The sequence below is a fragment of the Trachemys scripta genome, chromosome 19 (genome assembly GCF_013100865.1).
Source record: "Trachemys scripta elegans isolate TJP31775 chromosome 19, CAS_Tse_1.0, whole genome shotgun sequence".
NCBI classification, from domain to species: Eukaryota; Metazoa; Chordata; order Testudines; family Emydidae; genus Trachemys; species Trachemys scripta.
Window position 1 is genome coordinate 10,089,218 of NC_048316.1, and position 22,629 is coordinate 10,111,846.

The window sequence follows — 22,629 nt, forward strand, 5'->3', positions numbered from 1 at the left end:
GCATGGGTAAACAGTTTTCAGTAATAGGTATTTTAATGTGCTGAAATTGTGACTAGTAAAACAATCATTAAAGAGAATTGGTAAGGAGATTTATCTCCCCCCTGCAAGCCAGCCATTAAGAAAAACAAAAATTGCTCAGAGCAATCCCCCCTCCTTCCTGTACCACCTGGTGTGTTTTTGCAGTCTGCTGGGAGGTTGAACAACATTGCAAAATCCTGCTCTGAGGGCACTGTGCAGAACCAGCCACAGAGGATTAAAGCATCTAGTTTTCACTTGCTAAACCTGGGAAGAAGGAAATCAAACCCCTTTTCCTCCCAGCAATAAATGTCCTGCCAGGAAGATAAAGCAGACACACATTTTGCTAATACTGCCATCATGTCTTCTCAGTGTCAAGAAGGCCAAGTCACCCTGTGCAGAAAACTACAGGGGATTGAGAGTTTCAACAAATATTTACCAAACACTCTCCCTTGCAAGAAGATGAGAAACTACATGGATTGGTGGGAAGGGAGCCCTATGAGCTAGGGAAGTAATGCCTTGCATCAGTGCTAGGAGACATTGGGGAAAAAGGACCAAGCAACTGCTATTACATGGCTAGTCCTGAAAAGTGATCCTTATAGTTATCAAGCTAGCTGAAGGAAGGTGGCACATGAGTACTTATGGCCACATTACCGGGGACCATTGTGGACTATACAAGTTAGATGCACCGGACCAAAGCTGCATCTGTGTTTCTGCTTAAAGCTCACTCTGCTCTCTCCAACTCCCTACATCTACAGCACCCAAATGCGAAACAAAATAGAGGCACTGAAGAGGCTTCGGCATATGAAGCCTTATTGACCTTTGGGCATGTAAACAGTTTGCACTGAATGCTGAAAGTAAACAAGTGAGTGCAATTCTTGTATCAGCTGTCAGGGATGGGAGAGCAAGAACGGGCACGGTGAGAGATGAGGCGGCGGCAAGAGTTCAGAGAATGCCCCAAAGCTTTCTCCTCATGAGTGAGTTCTATTTTCAAAAGGGGCTAACTTGGCTAAGTGAACTCTCAGCAGCAGCATGGCACATCCCTAGAAAAATCGATGTGAAGGGCAAAGGCAGCTAAGCAGCAGCTTTTTGTGGGGACAAACAAACACCAAGCATGCCACTAGCCAGGATCTGCAAGAGGAGAGACTGGGGACAGGGAAGGGGTGCATGCCAGTGAGACGTCCCATGGAATAACTCCAGGCAACACTCATTGCTGGGTTGTTTGATGCTTTTATTTGCCTCACATAACACTACTATTTCTGTTTGCAGGAACCTCAGGCTGCACTGCAAGTTACACAGCGCCACACACTTAAACAGGGGGAAGTATGTTTATGCCCACAGTCAACAAGGTCAAAGTGGGGACTTAAAACATGGTTCCAATTTTTTAATACACAAACCCCCCAGAGGGACTGTTCTACAAAAGCAGCAAAGCGCTTAAGAGCAACAGGTAGAGCTGGGGAACACTAGGTGAAATACAGTCTAGGGTGAGAGGCCCTGCAAACTGGTCTTGTTCCTTCAGCTGCCCTTCTTTCTAATACAGGTAAATAATGATCTAATCAGGTGACTAGTGCTTTAAACCAGAACAGGGGCTGTCTGACCCACACAGCTTAGTTGATACGGGGGTTCCTGAAGTTCCTGCCAGCAAAGCGGGCCTTGCTTCCGAGCTCCTCCTCAATTCTGTTTAGGAAAAGAGGGGGGAGGGGGGAGAACCAAAAAAAAGAAAGGTGTAAGCACATAACATAGTACATCTATTTGTATGACTGCTTGACTGGACTGGCAACGACAACACAGATGGAGCAAAAACCCACCCAAGAGTATGCTTGAAACCTCCCTGTAGGGTTGACATTTCTGCCATAAAACCTAAGTTCAGCAGCCAACACAAGCTGGCGTGCATTGGACTATGCCACTGATCCTCTGCTGCTTCCACATATGCAGCTGAATTTGGGCTTAGTGTCTTTTGTGGGGCACAAGCACCTTGGCGAGAGACAGTATTTTCCTTCATGTCATACGCATGGAAGAGTCAAGAGTCTGCTTAGTAGCTGACCACATGCATTGCATGCTGCACCCCACCCAGCCAGGAACAAGACTTATTCTGCTGACCTTCACATGAACCGCTAACGTCTACACCTCATGCCAAGCAACTGTCTGGTATTGCAGGATACTTCCTAACTATGATCTCCCCATGGTGTATTCAGTGTTTAAGTGCAGTGCTGCCCATACCAAGGGCAGCCAACACAGCGAGCATCAGGCACTGCCTAAAGTTGCTGTCAAGGCATAGCATAAGCACAGACGTTGGCTGAGTATTCATGTTTTCTGGGCTAGAAGGTGGTAGCATTTCACAGAACTCGGGTCATGAGATAAGGGCTTCTTCATTTGGATAGAGGGACCAAGCTGTGGCTACACCACCGATGTTTATAAGCCCACAGGGGCAACATGGAAAGTTCTACAAGGGCCAGCTAGGGACCTCCCCAATCTTTGAGCCACTTAGCCCTTGGTATTTGGTCAGTCCAGAAGGCATGGCAGCACCCACTGGAGTCTCCCTACAGTCAGCTAGGGAGATCTTAGCCAGCGTTAGCATGTGCCCTGGCATGGCAATGGAGACTGCTGTTTCCACTGGACTCTTGGAGAGTCAGCACAGCAGAGACCAAGTCATCAGATGCGTTATACCCTGTTCTTAGAGCAAGCCTGCAGGCTAGACTTAGTCCCCCACCTCCCCACTCCAACCCAGAGCAATCCTCACCTCAGGAGCTGATTGTACTTAGCTAGACGCTCAGATCGGCAAGGGGCACCAGTCTTGATCTGAAAGAAAGGTCAGGAAGTTAGTTACTTTGGGGTTAAAAACAGCTCTGCTCTCAAGAGCTGAAGGCGTGAAGACAAATGCCCCTCCTATGATAGGCGGTAAGAACAATCATGTCCTTAATAATAATGCATCGAGTTGAGCATGGTGGAAGGACAGAAGCAACCAGAAGTCTGATCAGCTAACCTGAAACAAGCTGGGCGGAAGTTGGATTCCAGCAGTGAATAGTGCACTCATTCATTTTATTGCTGGAAGTTACAATACCAGGAAATCCTGACACACCCACATGGATTGAGCTGAAAGATTCCTCCCTTGTTTTATTAGTGACATCACAAGGAAACAGCATCTCCACTTACTGAGGAGGAAAAGCGCCAGTATGTTTCACCATAGCTACTATTACAGACTAGCTGGATGTTTGTATAGCAATAGAGGGAAATCCTTGTGCCTCAGAGGTCATTAGGATCATCTGTTTCTTGCTACAGAATGGCTTCTGTGCTATGAAAGAAGGCAGCCAGGTGACTAGAGGGGGACCATTCCAGGTACAGATACTGACCTGTCCAGTGCAGAGACCAACCACCAGGTCAGCAATGAAGGTATCTTCAGTCTCCCCGGAACGGTGACTCACCATCACACCCCAGCCATTGGACTGGGCAAGCTTGCAGCTAAAGCAAGAGAAATAGGAGTAAGATTCTGCACCACTTGTACAAAGGATACCAAGTGCCAAGTATGGCTAATGACTGCACGATCTAGCTTCAGGTTCATTCAGTTAATGTGGATATTGGTGTTAAGGATGGAATGATGCACTGCCCAGAAGCGAAACACTGTCATCCAGCCCATCACTCCATGGGGACTTGTGGCTGGGAATGTTTTACGATGTTTCATGCACGGCACAGGCAGAAGACAGATAGAGGTAGAGGGAGGTCGGTCGCTCTCTCCCCCCCCCCCCTCTCCAGGTGGTATTTGAAGGGAAAGTACTTAGCCACACACTGATGTTATGAAGTTGGTCTGGGTCTATATCTGTAAGGTGACTTACGCCTGCAGGGACTCTGTCACAGAGCCAATCTGGTTCACTTTGAGCAACAGGCAGTTGCATGATTTCTCCTCCACAGCTTTAGCAATACGCTTAGGATTGGTCACGGTCAGGTCATCACCCACCACCTGAACACCCACGCTGGCAGTGAACTTCTTCCAAGCTGACCAGTCATCCTGGTCAAAGGGATCTTCAACCGACACCACTGAGAAGGTAAGCAGAAGGGGTATTTTAATTATCAGCCTCAGCATCCCGGAAGAGTTCAAGCTAATTCTAGCCAGGTGATGTTTAGGGTTAGGACATCTACTAATGCACCTGACACCTCCCTGCTCAGCACTTTGCATTAGCAGCTTTGAAACTGCATCTTCTGTGGACCAAATCCAAAGCACAAGATTAAAGGCTTTTTTATGAAGTATTTAGCCTCCACCCAACCCCACTCAATGTCTTTAGTTCTACTCCTGTCTGTCCTCTTGCCGTGCACCAAGAGGTGGTGGCGTTGGGGGGGTGGGAGGAGGAAGACCTGCCAGGGAGTAAACCATCTGTTACTGGCTGCCTGTTAACGGAGCAGCATGTACCACTCACATGGGTAGCTCTTGATAAAGCTCTTGTACAGATCAGCCAGTTGGTCAGGAGTGATGTATCTGCTGGGGTCATCAGGAGACTTGAAATCCAGGTCGTACTTTCCATCGCGATAGAACTCTGAGGCAGCCACATCCATCCCAATGACCACCTTGTCAGTATAGCCGGCCTTGCTGATCGCAGTCTTCAGCAGCTCCAGAGCTGGAGGGTTAGATAGTGAGTTATAATGAATTCCTAGGTATAACTTAACACTTTTGTAGAAAATGCATGCTGTAGGCTTCAAGATGATCCACATTTTATTACTGACTTATCTGGGGGGGCCCTTGGGCAAGTCACTGACCTCTCCTCATCTGTAAAATGAGATTATTCCTTACCCGCCTTTTAGGGGTGTTACAAGGTCTTATTGACCAATGTCTGTACAGCACCTGATACTCCTGGAGCATTTTATCACTTCATTTATCTTTATGATATCCCATATCAACCTCAGAGATACTTAAGAATCTTCACCCACCACTGACATGAAGCCACCTCTGAGGTGGAGTGCAGCAGCCCATATCAACATCAGCGAACAATTAAAGGACAGGAAATGAATACCATTTCCAGTTTCAACTGTAGGGGGAATTTAACTAGGCACGAAGTAATGACTTGGCCTGCCTGGATCCTGCCTAGTTTCAACTCCTGCAGAAGCATAGTCGGAGCTGGTAAGGGGAACGGCATTAACACAGTCCAAGTAGTAAATTTAGCCTGATGTTGAGTGGGACAGAAGAGGACTGTTTCCCCCAGTGATCTGTCAGGGCTCCAGTTACACACTTTCCCCGCTTTTCCTTGGAAATGAGAGGCTATTTCTGACAGGAGGCTTGGCTGCTGAATCCTCTAAAACATGATACCACTTGGCTGTCTGAAGAGCAAAGCGCTGGGTGATCACCATGTAACAGAAATATGAACACCCCCCCCCCCCATGACCCATCCCAGATTTAGAGCCAAGTAGCGGCTGGACCTGCCAAACAGTGTACAGTAACAACTTTGATCAGTACTTTTTAGCAGCTTCATATTAAAAAATGCCAGTGTATAAAGCCAACAGACTGTCCATTCAGTATCATGAAGGGGAAGAACCTGCCTGTAGATTCAGAGACTCTGGTGTTTGCTCAAGTATCTCCAGTGTCACTGAAGGGACTGCTATGTAGAGGTTGGACAGTTATGCACCATAGTGGTTACAGTGAAAACTGTCAGTTACATTCAAAACTGAAACAGCTTTCTGCTGCTGCAGAGGTGTTCAGTTCCCCTGTGGCTCGGAGGCGGCTCCCCCGCCACCCACTTGGCAGACACTGCACTTGCTGTAGGCTCCTCGGTGACTGTATTTTCCATGTTGCTTGAAAGCAGGTCCCCTTTCCTGGAGGTTTGTGCCGTCTCAGGGACTGAAGAATTGGAACAGGTCACCTTTGTTCCATTTCCCCAGCAGCTTTTATTGCTCACTGACTATTACAGTGCAAGCTGTCCCTTCTCCCTGGAGATTAGGAGACAGACCAGCCCCAGTGAAATCTCTTCACTTATTTACTTTTGAGCAACAGTGACCTTAGGCATAAGAACTAGAAGAGTTTAACCACACCGCTAACTGGCACAGGGATGTCCTCCACCCAGCGTACACAGCAAATGAAATGTATGGAAAAATTAAGTCACCTTGTTAATCCACGTGAATTCATGGAATGGGGCCACTAGTTCCTACCTGCACATGGCCAAGTTTGTCTCTGTCTCCCGTTGGCAATTTAGTCTTCTGGAGTCAGTGATAGGGAGCGTTCAGTACAGCAGCTTTGCACTGGAAAGCCCTATGGGACTGGACTGGCCCCTCTTGGGTGAATGGAAGGGGGATGGAGGAGTATTTCAGTGACCATTAAGAGTTAATAGAAAGGAAGAGATCCCTCCCCCAGAGATCAGCAAAACTTTTCAGCCAGTAGTGGACATATTTGGAGTCCATGATGGGCTGAGCCAGCTACACAACCTTGCACACCACCCGGTGGTAAAGTTCTAGTTTCTCCATCCATCTCTGCTTCGTACCTTCTTTGTTCTCCAAGATGTTGGGTGCAAAACCACCCTCGTCACCCACATTGGTGGCATCCTTTCCGTACTTCTCCTTGATGACGTTCTTCAAGTTGTGGTAGACCTCAGCACCAATACGCATGGCTTCCTTGAAGCTCTCAGCACCAACCGGGAGGATCATGAACTCCTGCATGGCCAGCTTGTTACCAGCGTGGGACCCACCATTGATCACATTGAAAGCCTTGACACAGGAGAACAGAGGCAGAGTTTGCTGCTGCACTTTCCCCTCAAGCTTTACCCATGATCAATACAGTATAACTAAGCAGTGCAATGAGATATACCCATTTCCCTTTCCACCAAACAAGCTGTCCAGAACACCCACTCTTATCCTGGACCTGTGGAAGTCAATGGAAACACACCCACCGTGTCACAGGTGTAGGATCAAACACTTGATTGTTCGGACCCCATGCCCTCACCCTGGACATAGAATGCATTCTCATTCTGCATGAAACCTGTGCATGCTCTCCCTGAATAAGGAATCAAGGGAGAGTTGCACCTTAACTCATGTCCTTTGAGTTTACAGTGAAGACCACCATGTATAGGTAGGTCTACTTCATCTGTGCTTTAAACGAAAGGTTCTAATCCAGAAGGGTTCCATTAGAAGACCCTCAGATTCCTGAATCCAAGAGATACACTGTTCTCCCAAATCAGAGTACTGTGCTAATAATCAGTCTTCCAAGGATAGGGAAGAGGATTTTTCAAGCACACACGAGTTAGAAGCAAGAGGCCCTGTGAAAGTCAATGAGACTTGTGCTCCTAAATCACGTAGGAAAATGCCAGCCAGGCAGATATAGTTTCCAAATGTTCAACTCAGGAAACCTACAGGAACTGGCAGGATAACTTCCGGGTTTCCCGCAAGGTCAGCGATGTGACGATACAGGGGGACCCCCTTCTCAGCAGCACCAGCTTTGCACACAGCCAGAGACACACCCAGAATGGCATTAGCCCCGAACTTGGCTGAAACACAAAAGGGAAACATGTTTACATAGACAATGCAAATCCTCCTCAAAGAGCAACACCTCAGAAGCGCTATTGTGATAACTATTCTTAAATGCATGAGCCCCAAAGTAAGCTCATTGCAACTCCCCTTTCCTCCACTCCCACTCTAAGACTGCATGAAGTTCAGAGTATCTTACAATAGTTTAGACATGAAATGGTCATGAAAGCCTCCATGGGCACATGCACTGCCAGCATACATCCTAGTAGGTACACTGTACCACAATCACAGCAGCAGAACTGATGTGTGAAGTGGATGTCTCATTTCTTAACAGCTATCCCTTTACTCAATTAGAGATGGCCATCAACTACTTCAGCACCATGATGGAGTGCACTTCTCTTGGCCCCCCCCAAGCAACTTTAGTTACTTTGGACGACAAACCTGGTGCTGAAACGGTACATCTGTGTGTTGTGCAAAAAGACACTTACACTTGTTTTCTGATCCATCCATCTCCAGCATCAGTTTGTCAATCTTCTCTTGCTCCACAACATTTATGTTCTGCAAAGGGAAGAAAAGTGAAACCAAGAAATAAAGCCATGCTGTATAGTTCAGAGCAATCCCCCTTCTCCTGTGTCACCTACCTGTGGGTTCCCCCCCAATTTCAGCTTCAAAAACCTGTCACTAATTTGAGGTCAGAAGATATCTAGTGTGTATGTCTGGCAGACATGAAGAACTGCATGAGGGTAACTAGGAAATAGCCGAGCTAAGAGGCTAGACATGCATTGTGATTGTATGTGAATTTCAGTTTCTAGCTAATTATAGTAGGTCTCGAAGTTGAGTGGATACACCAAAGAGCCAATAGGAAACTCAAACCCTAGTGAATTCCAGCTGTCTTACTCCTGAACTCTGAAGGACATCCTTAAACATGCCTCATTGGAAGGAAACTGCCCTTGCCCTCATCCTGGCCTGGCAGAGGGGCAACCAATGAAGGTTTATGCTCCTCCTCTAGCCTGTACAGAGATCCTAGCTCAGCAAGACCTCTACACTCAGAGAGTGACTTCAGAATAGCTTTAATACAGACGAACTCCTTCAGTCAGACTGAAGCTACATATGAAACCAAACCCTGTGCTTTAAAAAAAAAGCTGTCAGAATGAAGTGCAATTACATTTTCATTTTGCTTGCTGGACACTAGGAATAAATATGCACGAGTTCACCATTTAGACGGTTGTATGCAGCAACACATGCAACATTACCCCAGACTAAGTCGCAGATGACCAGAACAAGTGATGCTATTCTGGCTAGGTTAGGGTTAAATTTGCACTCGTTAATGGGAGCAGTTACTGGATTCAGAAGGGAGTTATTTTAGATCAATTTGTTCTCATGCACTCACACACAGGCCAGCTGTACATCAGGAGATATTCTCCAGCTCCTTCATTTTTTTTTTAAAGGGACAAAAAAAAAAAAATAGAGCTAGAACACATACTTGCATTAAATAAGGTTAGTTAAATAATGAATGCTCCTACCTTGCTAATCAGTGCAGGTGCAATTGTTTTATTGACGTGCCCAACAGCTTTTGAGACACCTGGAAGGAACAAGCAAATCAATCACTGATCTAATCAAACACAGGCTAAGCAGGCATTAGTAGATGATCACTTGAAAAAAATCCAACCCCAATCACCTCTCATCCAGCTTCTCCCCCTAACCAAACCTTAGCTTTCACTGCCAATGCTAAGTTCTTTCAGAAGGTGATCTCAGGTGAGTGGCAAGTTATATCATGGAAATAGCCATCCTCTAGGAATGCCTGCTGAAAGGTTAGTTTGCAAGACCATGCACTGGAGGAGTCTGTCCAAGTGACAGGTTGCAATAAACACACACGACCATTACCTGAGTACAACACGCTGGAGCCAGGAACTCGTTAACATATTTAACAGCTCTGGATACACCTGACAGAAGTGAAATGGACAAGAGAGTAAAGGAAGAGATGAAGGCCCACAGAAGAACACAAAAGCAGACTGTGCAAATGAAGGAAGGACGAGGTCACAGGAGTGCAGAGAAAGTGTCGCAGTAGTTTCAAAGTTGAGCAAAATGCTGCATATTAAGCAATAGAACAGAAGCCAGCAGGTTCACAAGGTAGTGCAAGTTGCTGCATCTCCAGCCAATCAAGGTGGATTGTTCCCCCAGCAATGTCTCAATTCTAGAGTCCAGCCTTGAATTTGCAACCCTTCAGGTTCCTATTGGCTGAACATGCCAACTTCTGGATAGGGAGGCCATTTGGACACTTAAGGAAAAGGGCTGCTCCTCTAAGTGCATGTGGGGTGCCAGAGGAGGGGAGGATTTTTTCTTTGAGGGTTTAAACAAACAGACAATTGGGTGTTTAATATCTGCAACCCTGTTTTGTTTGACTATTGGAGCATCATCGTAATCCAATACTTTGCTTTTACATTAGAGTCCCCAGTTGGAAGAGTGGATGTTACACTGAACATCAGAGCCTACGTGCAGATATTAAAGCTTTGTCTTTTGCTGAAGCAGTTGGTGCCGGTACAAAATGCTGCATGTCAGCCAACGTTTTCCTAGGGTTAAAATAAAAAGGATGAAAGAGAAATGGGGGTTCTGAACACAACGCCACACCAATTCTGTACATAACACTGCGCATCCCAGCTGTTCAACCTGCAGTCAAACACGCCACTGAGTCTATTGTGCCTGCCAAGTACACAATGACAGAAGACCAATCCACTCCCAAATCCAGGTAGGTTCTGCGCTTCTTTCCTCCATCAGCCAAGACCATAGTAATTAACCAGTCAACCAACACCAGCCTAGTGACACTGATAGCCTCCCCTGTGATGAGTGTTCTCAAAGATGATCTGAGCAGACAAGTGCTTCAAAGATTCCTTTGTTCAGAACACATGGAGCAGGTGAGGTAAAAGGCTGTTAAGCCTAGCAAAGCCTGATTAAATCTGCATTATTAAACTGATGACTTACAGAAGGCTTTCCAAAGCAATCTGTTTGGAAATATTTCTATTGTATTTCTTACATTCCACTCCTCTTTGTTCTTTATTAGTATCTTGGAGAGTCTGTTGGCGCCTGCTGCTTATTCCCTACCTGACACAAATAATGAAGCAGAGGGCTCGGATTCCAGATGCAGAACAAGCAGCAGGAGCAGATAAGCCCTTAAAATTCTATTTGAACAAGAAAACTCCTAGCCGCATGAAGTGTTTATGGGACTGCTTCCAAAGACTATATAGGCTGTTCTGTTAAGTTTTAGACAGCACAAGCTCTTCAATTCTTCCTAGGAGGCTTTTCTTAACCATCCTGCCCAGATCAAGCTCTGTTTTGGTAATCTGGGCATATTTGAAGTTAATTTCATCTGAGCAGTGAGATAGTAAAGGACAAAAGTTCCATCTCGCCAGACCAGAATTGAGAGGCCTCCAACCTTTCCATTTAAAAATACCAGCCCCTCAAGAGTCACGGGAATATCTTCAGTGTTATTTGATCACACTGCCATATAACCAGTCAATTTCCCTAGTGATTTACAATGAGAGGAAAAAGGGAGCTAAACCTAGCCACTCTGATGAACCTTGAAAGCAATACACTGAGAAGCAAGAGGTTTTAGGATTACAAACAGGTGAAATTGCTCAAGAACTGTATTACCTAAATGCACAGGCTTTCTATACTATTTGATGAGTTCCCTTGGCACATTGGCCTTCACAGTGGTCGGGTACGGATGTACTTTTGCAGACCTTTCCCAAAGGTAAGTTTAAAAAGGCAACTATGCTTTCTCACATAATGACAGGTTTCAGAGTAACAGCTGTGTTAGTCTGTATCCGCAAAAAGAAGAACAGGAGTACTTGTGGCACCTTAGAGACTAACAAATTTATTAGAGCATAAGCTTTCGTGGACTACAGCCCACTTCCGAAGAAGTGGGCTGTAGTCCACGAAAGCTTATGCTCTAATAAATTTGTTAGTCTCTAAGGTGCCACAAGTACTCCTGTTCTTCTTTTTGCGGATACAGACTAACACGGCTGTTACTCTGAAACTTGTCATTGTTCAAGGCACTGCATTTAGCCGTATTAGTCTGTATCCGCAAAAAGAAGAACAGGAGTACTTGTGGCACCTTAGAGACTAACAAATTTATTAGAGCATAAGCTTTTGTGGACTACAGCCCACTTCCGAAGAAGTGGGCTGTAGTCCACGAAAGCTTATGCTCTAATAAATTTGTTAGTCTCTAAGGTGCCACAAGTACTCCTGTTCTTCCTTATGCTTTCTCTGAAAACTGAATTTGATCTTCTGCCCCAACCAGGTCACTGCAGCCACGAACAGTTGCATTTAACATCGGACAGCATCTGCAGACAGTCTAACGCTCCCATGCAAGGTCTTCTGAGCTCGGCTCAGGACTGCTCTACCAGATGCTCTTAATTTTAGATTCCATACATCATCCTCATTCTAATAGATTTCCTCCGAAGCCTGGCAGTACATTACACCAATTGTTACCAAATGGTTCAGGGAAGAGCATGCTTCAAGCACTCACCCTACAAGCAGTCTTCCATCCTTATGAAGGATCTTTGTGACTAACCAGCAAATAAGGATAATGGGCTATTGGGGGTGGGTTGTTTAGATGCCCATTAGCCTGAATACATTACGATCTAGCACAGAACGAGCGCCCTGAGGTGTGTCAACATTCAGTGCAGCAGCAAAGTGGGGTAATGAAATGGCATTCTAGTACAATATGCAGTAGGCTATGACCAGCTAACAAAAATGACTGAACTCTATATATTCAGGCAAACACAAGCATCTCTGTCTCTTATTATGGCTAATTTTCTGAGGAAATAGGCATCCACTGCTCCCATTGTTTTCAAGAGGAGCTGTGTGGGTATATTACACTTTTGAACTGTACTAGAGCACTTCTGTGCAATGGGTCAACTGACTTGCTGTTAAGGGATTGCAAGTTAGCCTGTAACAATGAAACATGTGCTAAGTCAGGAGTCGGCAACCTTTCAGAAGTGGTGTGCTGCGTCTTCATTTATTCACTCTGATTTAAGGTGTCATGTGCCAGTAATACATTTTAACGTTTTTAGAAGGTCTCTTTAAATCTATAATCTATCACTAAACTACTGTTGTATGTAAAGTAAATAAGGTTTTTAAAATGTTTACGAAGCTTCATTTAAAATTAAATTAAAACGCAGAGACCCCCCCGGACCAGTGGCCAGGACCCAGGCAGTGTGAGTGCCACTGAAACTCAGCTCGCCTGCCGCCTTCGGCACGTGCGCCATAGGTTGCCTCCCCGTGTTAAGTGAAGGGGGATGGGATGGAAATATAAAGATGCCAGCGTACTATCTACTACAATAGCACTGGTGAATGAGTGTTTGCAGCAAAGCCAAGAATGGATTTACCTTTTCCCAGGAAGCGAGTCTTGTCATTGTCACGAAGTTCCAGAGCCTCATAGATTCCAGTGGAGGCGCCACTAGGTACGGCAGCTCTGAACAGACCTGAGTACAGCAGGAGAGAAGAGAGAACCATCTCAGCATGGCAGGGTCCAGGGAGGTTCTGCCTGTTCTTCATCCCAACCTAATACTATTAGTATTGCAAGCACAGGGAATGCTGCTCCTGCCACACTTTGAGGTCTGTCTCCTGGATCAGGAAGAGAGTTACTCTTCCGAGTCATGCTTGGGCAACACAGTAAGCCAACGCAGACTGCTCAACGTGCAGAGGGGCTGAATATCAAGCCTGACAGCTTGCTTCCTTCATACGTATAGAAGGCATGAGTCAGGAAAAGCCCATCCGTCATCTGAATAAGCCACCCTTTCCAAGATGAGCTAGGAGTTCGAGGTATCTAGCTTAACAGTGGTATTATTTCCTAAGTCCTCCCCACCCCCCCCCAAAAAAGAAAAACCCAAAACTAAAAAAATCCACTTAATTCCCATCAAAAAGCACCATTGCCAGGGCTGGCCCACTAGTTCTATGCAGAGAATCTAAGTTGGATCACTTGCTCTTGGGAAGGCAGGTGTTTGGAGTGGGGCTGTGGGGGGAAGAGGACACCGGGAAGATAGTTTGAGATAGCAGAACAGAACATTGAGAGCACTAGAGTTCATGCAGTCTTTATTGTGAGTGAGGTTCCAGCTTTGCTCTCTCTAGCCTTCCTCTCTCAAGCAGAAGTCTGGTATGGAATGTCATTAAGAGAAGGAATTCATCTTTCCAGGCACAGAGCTAAGCTGTTTGGTTAGTGCATTTCAGCTATTCTGATTGCTCATTCCAAGCCACGCTCGTATGGGTTTGGACAATTGAAGTGTCTGATCTCGTAAGATACGGAGCAATAAGTAACAAAGACCAATGAGTAAGGGTGGAGGGAAAAGGCCTTGCAGCAACCAAAACAGATGAAGGATGTTAGATATACAACCACAATTACAGCTAAGCAGCTGTCTAGTCATGTCTGTCCACATTAAACAGCTACACAAAGTTACAGCAAAGGGAAGTGTGTTGGCAGATGTCATTAGGCAGGCAGTGCAGCAAGGGACCTGGAGCAGAGCTAACTTCAGCGGATGAGAGACAGCCACAACTTCCTGTAATTAAGCAGAGCTTCTAGAGGGAAAGCAAGAATGTACAGGCATAAAGCGGAGTTTGCCAAAGCCTAATGTTGTGGGAGTTGTGAGAGCACAGAGGAACAAGGGACACTGGTAGTTGTTAAAGTGGGGGGATAAGATCCCTGCTTACACTCAGATTTTGCTCCAGCTACACCATCAATGAAGCTTATCCTAGTTTCAAGCAGAAAGCCCCATTGATGCAAACGCTAGAGGTTTGAATTACTGAAGTACCAACTGGTGGACTATTGATACATCTTGTCCTGGGGCTCCTACTCATCGGTGGTTTGGAAGCCTTACACAGAGAGGGAAGGTCCCAGCTCTGTTCACAAGACATGACCACGAGTACATTTGAAGGAAACTCCTCACTGTTCATGCTCAGGTTAATTATGCCACTGAATCCATACAGATAAAATAGGATAAAGATCTTTCTTGTAGCTTCAGTCATCTCTGCAGCTTAATGTATTCAGTACAGAGTTAGATGAAGGGAAATAGAGAATTTCACTCTCAGTTTGGGTTTCACTTTCGTATCAGTGCTAGCTTAGAAAACGTTCAGATTCTGAGACCCATTCACCTGCCATTTGTTTCTCAGGCTGAAAGATTACTAGTTATGTTTAAAGTAGAGCTTCTCTCCACCACTCATCAGCTCTTCCAGCAGCTGAACCTCAATGCGGCACTTCACAGTAACTCCTATGGCTATAGATACTCACATCAAATACATGATTACAGGATCATGCAGAAGAGGCTGGGAGAGGGAACCCCTGAAGTGCACACGTTGAGTGCCAGAGAGAAAACAAGTGTAGTGACAGGTCATGTAAGATTTGTATGGTTCTCCAATGCCGCAGTGCGGCTTAAATGGAAAAGTTTCTGGTGGTTAAAATTCCTCCCTGGAGTTGCACTAGAGATGAATTTATCCCCTATTATTCATGAAGCCTGACTCAAGCTGACCACTATTGGTAAAGTAATTTGCTGTTTAAATCATGCTGGTGTACATCAGGTTTCTAACAAAGCCACCAAGACCAATAGCTAAAGATAGGAGACTTCCCTTGGCAGAAAAATACTGGACTGAGATGTGTTCCTTTCTATCACAATATGGCAAGCCTGGAAATTTCAGCTTTTCCCATTTAATTATCTCATCCATCCTAGGAGACAGAGCAGACTGAAATATATAGGGCTTTAAAGCACCACTTTTCACAGATGTTTTGGCTGCTATCCTAGTTTGTTTGCATCCCTCTCCTCTAAATATCCTCCCATATAAGTCAGCCTTAGACCCCCCCCAGCAAGCAGGAGCCCCATGAAGAGTGAAAGGAGAGTTCACCATAGCATGTGTGCAACACTGAACTCCTTGTTGGCTGTGAGGTTCTGTACCAATCATCTTCCTACTTCAGACTGATGTAGGAAGCCCATACTGATACGTGGCAGGAGTAGAGGGACCTAGGCAGAAACAAGACTCACCTTTGCTGGTATAGAGGTCTACCTCCACAGTGGGGTTCCCACGTGAGTCAAAGATTTCACGAGCAAAGATCTTGAGTATGGACATTTTGAGTATCTGCCAAGAAAAAGAAAAGAAAAAGATTTAATATTCTGAAAGACATATGGAACAGGAACCCTTAGTACCACTAAAGGTCACGTATGTAGTTCCATCAATATTGCTAGTCACTTTTTTTTTTTTTTTTTTAAATTAAAGTTCCTGTTGGCACAGGAGAAAGCCACCTTCAAATCTCTTCCCTCTGCTAAGGTATCAGTTATGAGTTTCGGGTAGTATAACCTGTTCATTGAGGCTTGGATTTTCCAAGGAGCCTAAGGGAATGAGATGCCCAATTCCTTCAGGCTCAATTCCCTTAGACTCCTTAAAAGATACCAGCCTTAGATAATAATGAAGCAACCTTGACACACAGGGACTAGCTTAAACGACTTTTGTTGACAGAGACTTCAGTGCAGGAGCTCCCATTTAGCACATGTAAGAGCAGATTCTGGGAGCTGGATGTAACCAAATCGTGAAATGGAAAGAGGCAGCTATTAATGAGTTATGTCTCCAGTCAAGGGCAAGTTACTGTATGGCTAGTTTCCTCTGCATTTGATATGAAGCATGTTAATGTTCTCCTCCATTTAGATGAAGAACTTTTGTTTCACATCTAGTTTTCTGCATCCACTTTTTTTCCTTGTAAAACACACCACCCAAAACACACCCAGCAGGAAGTGATCCTTCAGTCAAGGACCTATTAAATTCTTACTGAGCGATACTGTGCCTTTACAGTGAATCTTGGAGCAATAGTTCACTAAGCAGATCAAGTGTTCAGGATCAGTTTTTATAAATACCACTCTCACTTCAATTACCAGAGCAGCCATAATACACTCTGAAATCAGTCTCCATTTCAAGCTTTTTTGGTACCCAGCCACTCAGCTAAAGCCAGCAGCACAGATTAACTAGGGCAGACTACAGAGAAAACACCCTTCATATCTACCTCTGCTGCATTTCCAAGGTGAACATCCAAGAAGGATATGCTGGCATGTCATTTCCTTGCATGTTGTTGCCTATGATAGGCCTAAGCTACCTGCTTTGTAACACTAACGTTGCTCTAGCTGTGATGCTATAAAACCTTTGCAAAGGCGATCATTTTTGGGGAAATAAATGTTTTTCCATTTTCAATGTCCATTGTGCTCCCTATCACTCCACTGACTGGAGGTACTGTCAAACTGGCTGTGTTCCTATTAGCTACTCCCCTCAGCCCATTTGTTCGAGAACAGGCATTATTTACTGCAGTTATATAAGCTCGGCAATGTTTTAAAGCAACTCATGCAAGTGCCTGTATGCCATGATTTAGCAGTGAGGTTAGTTTCTTTAAAGAGAGCAGGGCTTAGTCCGAAATAAAAAAATTGCATTACAGGGAAATACTTGCAAGCTTGTTTGTTTAGCAAATCAGTCATACAGGATACAGGAGTGGTCATGAATCTGCCTTTGAGAGGACATAAAAGGCTCATGGGACAGGTGTTAAAAATGCTGTGATTACAGGTATGAGATTGATTTTGCCTTCCTCTCTTTCAGGAGCTACCCCTCTTCCCAAAATTATGTCCTTAATCTCTCCCCACTACAAGGTAAGACTGCAGCTTTGTTTAGTCCCTTAACGTTCAGCCCTCTCTGGTTCATTTGGCAGTGAGGTAGTAGAAAACCTGGAGATGAAAGGATTTTAAATCTATTTTTCTGCTCTATTGTAAGAGCCTTAAAAAGAGACATCAATTTTCATAAACAGGTTTGTATGAAGAGTCCTGGAGTATTAGAACTCTGACCTCTAGCCCACCCTAGCAAATATCCAGGTAATTAACATTCCCCCTCTTTTCCTTGCTGTTTTCCAGTGCACAGACCTCCTCGATAATTCTGTTTAGTGGCTCACATGAATTATTGCCCTTCCCTGATGCAGGAATCCCTCCTTTATCCTAGAAAGGCTGCTTTTAATGCAAAGCTGATTAGGCTCTTGCATACGCTGCCTCTTACTTTCATTTTCAGGGCTGCATCTTGATCAGAACGCATCAGATCAGATGCCCCACCCTTGGCAGGATATGCCAGTTTACAGGGAAATCTAGTTGCATAACATATAAACTGTTCCTTTTTTAAAAAAGGAGACATGCTACCCCAGGAAATACTCACTTCCCACAGTTGCAATGATAACCAGGCATTAATATTGCTCTATTACTCAAATGTCCTTGAGAAGTGACCTCCCCAGAAGTCCCTCCCCTTCCTTAGTAGCTATACTCAGTTTACAGCACTGCAGTATTTCAGACCTGCAGCAAACCAGTTTTATTTTAACCCTTGTTGAGCCTCTTCACTCCTGTCTTCAAAGAGTCATTTTGCCCAGGGATGGTTGGTAGGAAACAGCATCTGTCTACAGGATACAGTCTAACTCATCATGAGTTCAGCATAAATCATTTGCTTCCATGAACTGCCTGCTTGGACAACCATGATTCAATCAACCACAGCTATAGAGGGAAAAAGGAGAACAAGCATGAGCATGTCACAGCTGTGCTTCGGTCTGCTTCTGTTAATTTCATTGGTTACATAAGTGGGGAGACAGGGCTGTAAAAACAGGAAGCCTCCCCTGAGAGAGCATTCTGGAAAGCAGAATGGGGGGGAGGGATAGCTCAGTGGTTTGAGAATTGGCCTGCTAAACCCAGGGTTGTCAGTTCAATCCTTGAGGGGGCCACTTAGGGATCTGGGGCAAAATCAGTACTTGGTCCTGCTAGTGAAGGCAGGGGGCTGGACTCTAGGACCTTTCAAGGTCCCTTCTAGCTCTAGGAGATAGGATATCTCCAATAATTTAATATTTAATTTATTTATTTAAAGTAAGCTCACATTTACCATTCCAAGCCTCCAACGCTTCATGACCGAACTAACCAGAAATGAGTCAAACCTGTGGAGTGGCTGTCTTATAAGTGATTTTCAAGTTACGTATATTCCCCCACTTATTTCCGTGATCGACTCAGTCAGTGGTCCCCTTTAAGATGAGGGGATACCTGCACCCATTTAGAGAGGTGTGGTCTAGCATCTGGAAAATTAAGGAATCCCAAATTCTAATCCCACTGACAAACCAAATTCTTCTATCCCTCATCCCATGCTGTATATGGGGACAACTAACCTACCAGACGGATAACAAGTATTATATGAATGCCTGGTATACTTTAACTATATGATTACACTGATTGAGAGAGAGATTATTGGGCCAGCTCTTCAAAGGTGGTGTTTTTACAGCAAGATGACCTTAACTACTTACATAGAGATTAAAAATAAAACACTGTCTCACCTCCACTAGGTTATTACAGCAAGATACCTCACTGGAGTTCACTATCTTGCTGTAAAAACTCCCTTTTTTTGGTAGTGAAATCAGCCTAAAGGTAACGGACAGCCTTTGCAGATGCATATAAAAGGCTATGTAATCCAAATCATGGGGGTACCCACTGCAGAACCTCGCATGCCTTGCCACTGAAGATGCAACTGTACAGAATGAGGGTTGCACACTATTTGCTGCAAGTTCCATTTGGTGCTGAAAAGCATATCCTGGGGACTTCTGCAGACTCACAAGGCTCCCCAACCTTATCTTCCTCTCTGGATAAGACTGACAACATCACATCCAATTATGAACAGTTCCAGTAAGATTAGGCTCTGACCTATTACTTCCACTCTTTAGCATTCCAGAGAGGATAGGTATGGGTCACCAAGGAAGACTTCAACAAGGGTACCGTCAGATTCCATCCCATGTATTCCTCATTCATCCCTATGCCCAAACTGTGATGCAACTATAAGAATGCTGCTTGGCATCTATCATAGCAGGGAAGGCAGGAAGTCAGGAAAAAACAAGACTACTCAGAATCAGTTTTTTAATAAAATGGAGATTAAGGACTGAATGGCCTCAATTCGTGGTTTTGGAAGTGAAATATCAGTACTTCCCGTACAGCTCAAAACCCATATGCCTGCCCTGTGACTCAGCATGTTAAGTAACGGAAAGAAATCTCTGAAGTCTGGATGACTAAAAACTTCTCCTGACCATCTGCACAAACCCCATGCAAGTCAAAAGGAGATTTTCCACTACTAGTTTTCACACTCAGATGAAGACTGTGGTAACCCCTGGCAAGTAGCAGGCAGCCACCTTTCTTGCAGAACTGTTCTACAGATAAAAGCAACATTTAATTATTTTCACTGTTAAGATTTCATAAAAACATAAGTCTGGCCATACTGGGTTAGACCAACGGTCCATCTGGGAACATACGTTGGTCAAGAATGGTGATCTAGAAATAAATTAAATATTTGAAAAGCAGAGCTGAAGGACAGCTACTGTTACAAAAGAGGGAAAGGTTCAATGCTGTAACATACTACACAGTCGCTGTTAATAATTAAAGCCTGCTGCAAAATACTCACTAGTTTGTACCCATCATCTTAACAAACGGTTACTGAACTAAGAAACCACTCCTTTGCATTGTGACTCACCTTCCTCAGTAACACTCCTACTAAAAGTATTATAAGCATCACGAAAAAAGGGAGTAATAGGTAAGCACTGATTAGAATACTCTTGTGAGTCATAAGAAGCAGTTTGAAAAAGGCACCATTCCCACTGTGAGACCACAGGCTGATTGGCCTGCAAGAGTCCTGCAACAATCAGCATGGCCCAGGGGCCTACAGGCCTTGTAAATCAATACATCGCCCTGCAACGTAAACCTGCGCTGAAGGGGACTTGATATGTGAGGCACGAAGGCTGCTGCTATGCCAGCTGCTTAACCCTAATATTTCAGCAGTACTGGCTTTCCCTGGGCTCCACGTGGCTTTGAACATTTGTCTGGAGACACTGTCTGTTAATAAAACCCACACAACCAAGTGAAGTTGGGGTTTTTTTGGGGGGCGGGGTGGTGGTGGACAAGAGAAAGATGCAGCAAGGGGTGGAAGATGCAAAGAGGAAGAGGGAAATCTCTTACCCAGGGAATATTTATTTGTAAACTGGTCAGTTTCACTGCCCCCCCCCCAGCAAGAGATCCCTCAGATTAGCCCAGAGCAAAGTACACACAAAATCTGAGAACTGGGGATCGAATCCAGTGCCTTGTGGGGGGCCAGGGGGTTTAACATGCACAAATGGGGAAACCAGGGCAGGGCAGTGGCACGTGTGTAGCCTCTGGGGCCCTGCAAAACGGAGCAGTAAGGATCCCGTTTGAAAGAGAGAACGGACCATTTCTGCCCATCCCGCCTCTTACCCGAGTCACTGGGGTCGAGTTAATGTCCCCGACCAGAAGGTACCCGCGGGGCTGACCGCAGACTCCGGCGGGGGCTGTAAGGAGGCGGGTGCCCCGGCAGCGGAGCCGCCCGTCCTTTTGCAGGCGCAGACGGCTCCAGCCCGCAGGCCTGGGCTGCAGGAGGCCGCGAGCGGCGGGGCGGGGGGAGCCGAGCCGAGGAGCCGGAGGAAGCGGTTGCAGCAGCGCCGCGGCGAGCAAGGCCTCTGCCATGGGCACCAATGCGGCGCCCGGAGCCGGCAGCATTTAACAGGCGGCGCCGGCTGTGCATCCCCCCCCGATGCACCCTGGCTGTGCACGGGCCGGCTCTGCCGCACCCTGGGTGGGGTTTTTTTTTTGGGGGGGGAAGATATTCCCTTTCACCCCCCCACTGGGCGACACAGCCCCTGCTGGTGCCACGCACCCCGTCCCCTGGCCAGCGCAGCCTGTTGAGATGGAGGGAGACCAGGGGGCAGCAGCATCCCCCCCCCCCGCAGACACCCCCCAGCCTACGGGCATCCGCCCCCACGCACGCCGCTCCCTTACAAAGGGCCGCCCCCTCGCTCAAGGCACCCCCGCCCGGGGTGGGGGGGTGCAGCCAGGTCGCTCGATGCGCCCCCGCCCGGGATGGGGGGTGCAGCCAGGCCACCCCGCTTACCTGAGCCGCAGTGGCGCTAGCAGCGGAGGAGGAGAGTCACACTCAGCTCGCGCTCTAAGGCAAGTGGGGAAAATGCGGCCGGCTCGCGCTGGGCTATAGTCCATCCCATGCAGATTAGGAGCTGCCAGCCCGGCTCCGCATTGGCTGGCCCTGCCCACTCGCCCGTCTCTGATTGGCCGCGCGGGGGCTCGCGCCAGCCCCAGCCCTTAGGCGCGTGCGCTACGTGCCGGGCTGGCCCTGGCTGGGCTTTTAGTCATGGAAAATCCCATCGCGGGGTGCAGGCCCTGCGCTCTCCGCCCGGCGCTGCGGTGGCGCTAGGCAGGAGCAGAGGGAGCAGTTGCATAGACCCCCCCTAAGCTGCTCAAGGGGCCCCCGCTTTACTGTTCCACCCAAATACCATTCATCTCATTGAGCGTGGGCTTTTGTACAAGTGCATTCGCGTGTGTCCTGCTGGTCCATTTTTTTGGTTTGTGGAAATAATGCAATTAGTCCTGGATAAAGGGGGGAGCCCTCAAAAGATTCCTGTTTAGGGGCCCGCATGGATGGACGGACGGACTAGCACCGCTTTTGACCAAATGCACCAGGCAGCAGCTTGCAGGCACCGTGCAATCCAGTCACAGGCTAAACACAAGCATTTAAGGAGTACACAGCTCGGGAGGAGAATAATCAAGGAAGGTGGAATGAGTAGGCCAGTTTGCACCACAGTTTTTGGTAGCATATTATTATCCACTCAGAAAGCTATAGTCTCCGCTTTAGCAAAGCCAAAATAGGCACCAAACAGTGGAAAAGTGCAGCTCAGGGGAACAATTGGGGGCAATTGCAATGACTTTGACAGTACTAGGTTATATTTTGAAAAATACTATTTTCTGTTCATAAAGCTAAAGTCAGCTCTGGCAATATGATTTATCCTGGGTGAACCAAAGGAACAGGACCTGGGGAAGAGCAGCTAAGGGTAAGATAACTTATTGAGTATGCAATATGTTTGCCAGTTCCTAGCAAGAATTTTCATTCATCCCCTCCCCCAAGCTCTAGGAAAGCCAAAGGATCAACCATAGGAGAAGCCACATACAACAAGTTGGGGGAAACGAAGGCAGGTGGAAGAATCCATGAACCCAGCAGACACATTGATGGGGGACAGCAAGACAACTGCCAAAAATGTCATGTCTTCCTGTTAGTGCTTGTTCCAGTAGGACTGAGTAC

The 22,629-nt window shown here is 46.2% G+C and overlaps 1 protein-coding gene across 2 annotated transcripts; it reads right to left on the minus strand.

Annotated features, from left to right (window-relative positions):
- Positions 1-1,228: 1,228 nt before the first annotated feature.
- Positions 1,229-21,571, minus strand: ENO1 (enolase 1). Of its 2 annotated transcripts, none has more exons than XM_034753218.1 (12): positions 21,430-21,571; positions 15,480-15,573; positions 12,840-12,935; positions 8,976-9,034; positions 7,941-8,010; positions 7,339-7,472; positions 6,474-6,696; positions 4,425-4,622; positions 3,846-4,047; positions 3,366-3,474; positions 2,756-2,814; positions 1,229-1,692 (listed from the first exon to the last, which is right to left on the minus strand). In XM_034753218.1, exons 2-12 carry the CDS (start codon positions 15,562-15,564, stop codon positions 1,623-1,625), a joined length of 1,305 nt encoding a protein of 434 aa, XP_034609109.1. In that variant the 5' UTR covers positions 15,565-15,573; positions 21,430-21,571; the 3' UTR covers positions 1,229-1,622. The 2 variants fall into 2 exon arrangements, with proteins under 2 accessions (XP_034609109.1, XP_034609110.1); XM_034753219.1 differs by lacking the exon at positions 8,976-9,034 and adding an exon at positions 9,337-9,395.
- Between the last annotated feature and the right edge of the window lie 1,058 nt (positions 21,572-22,629).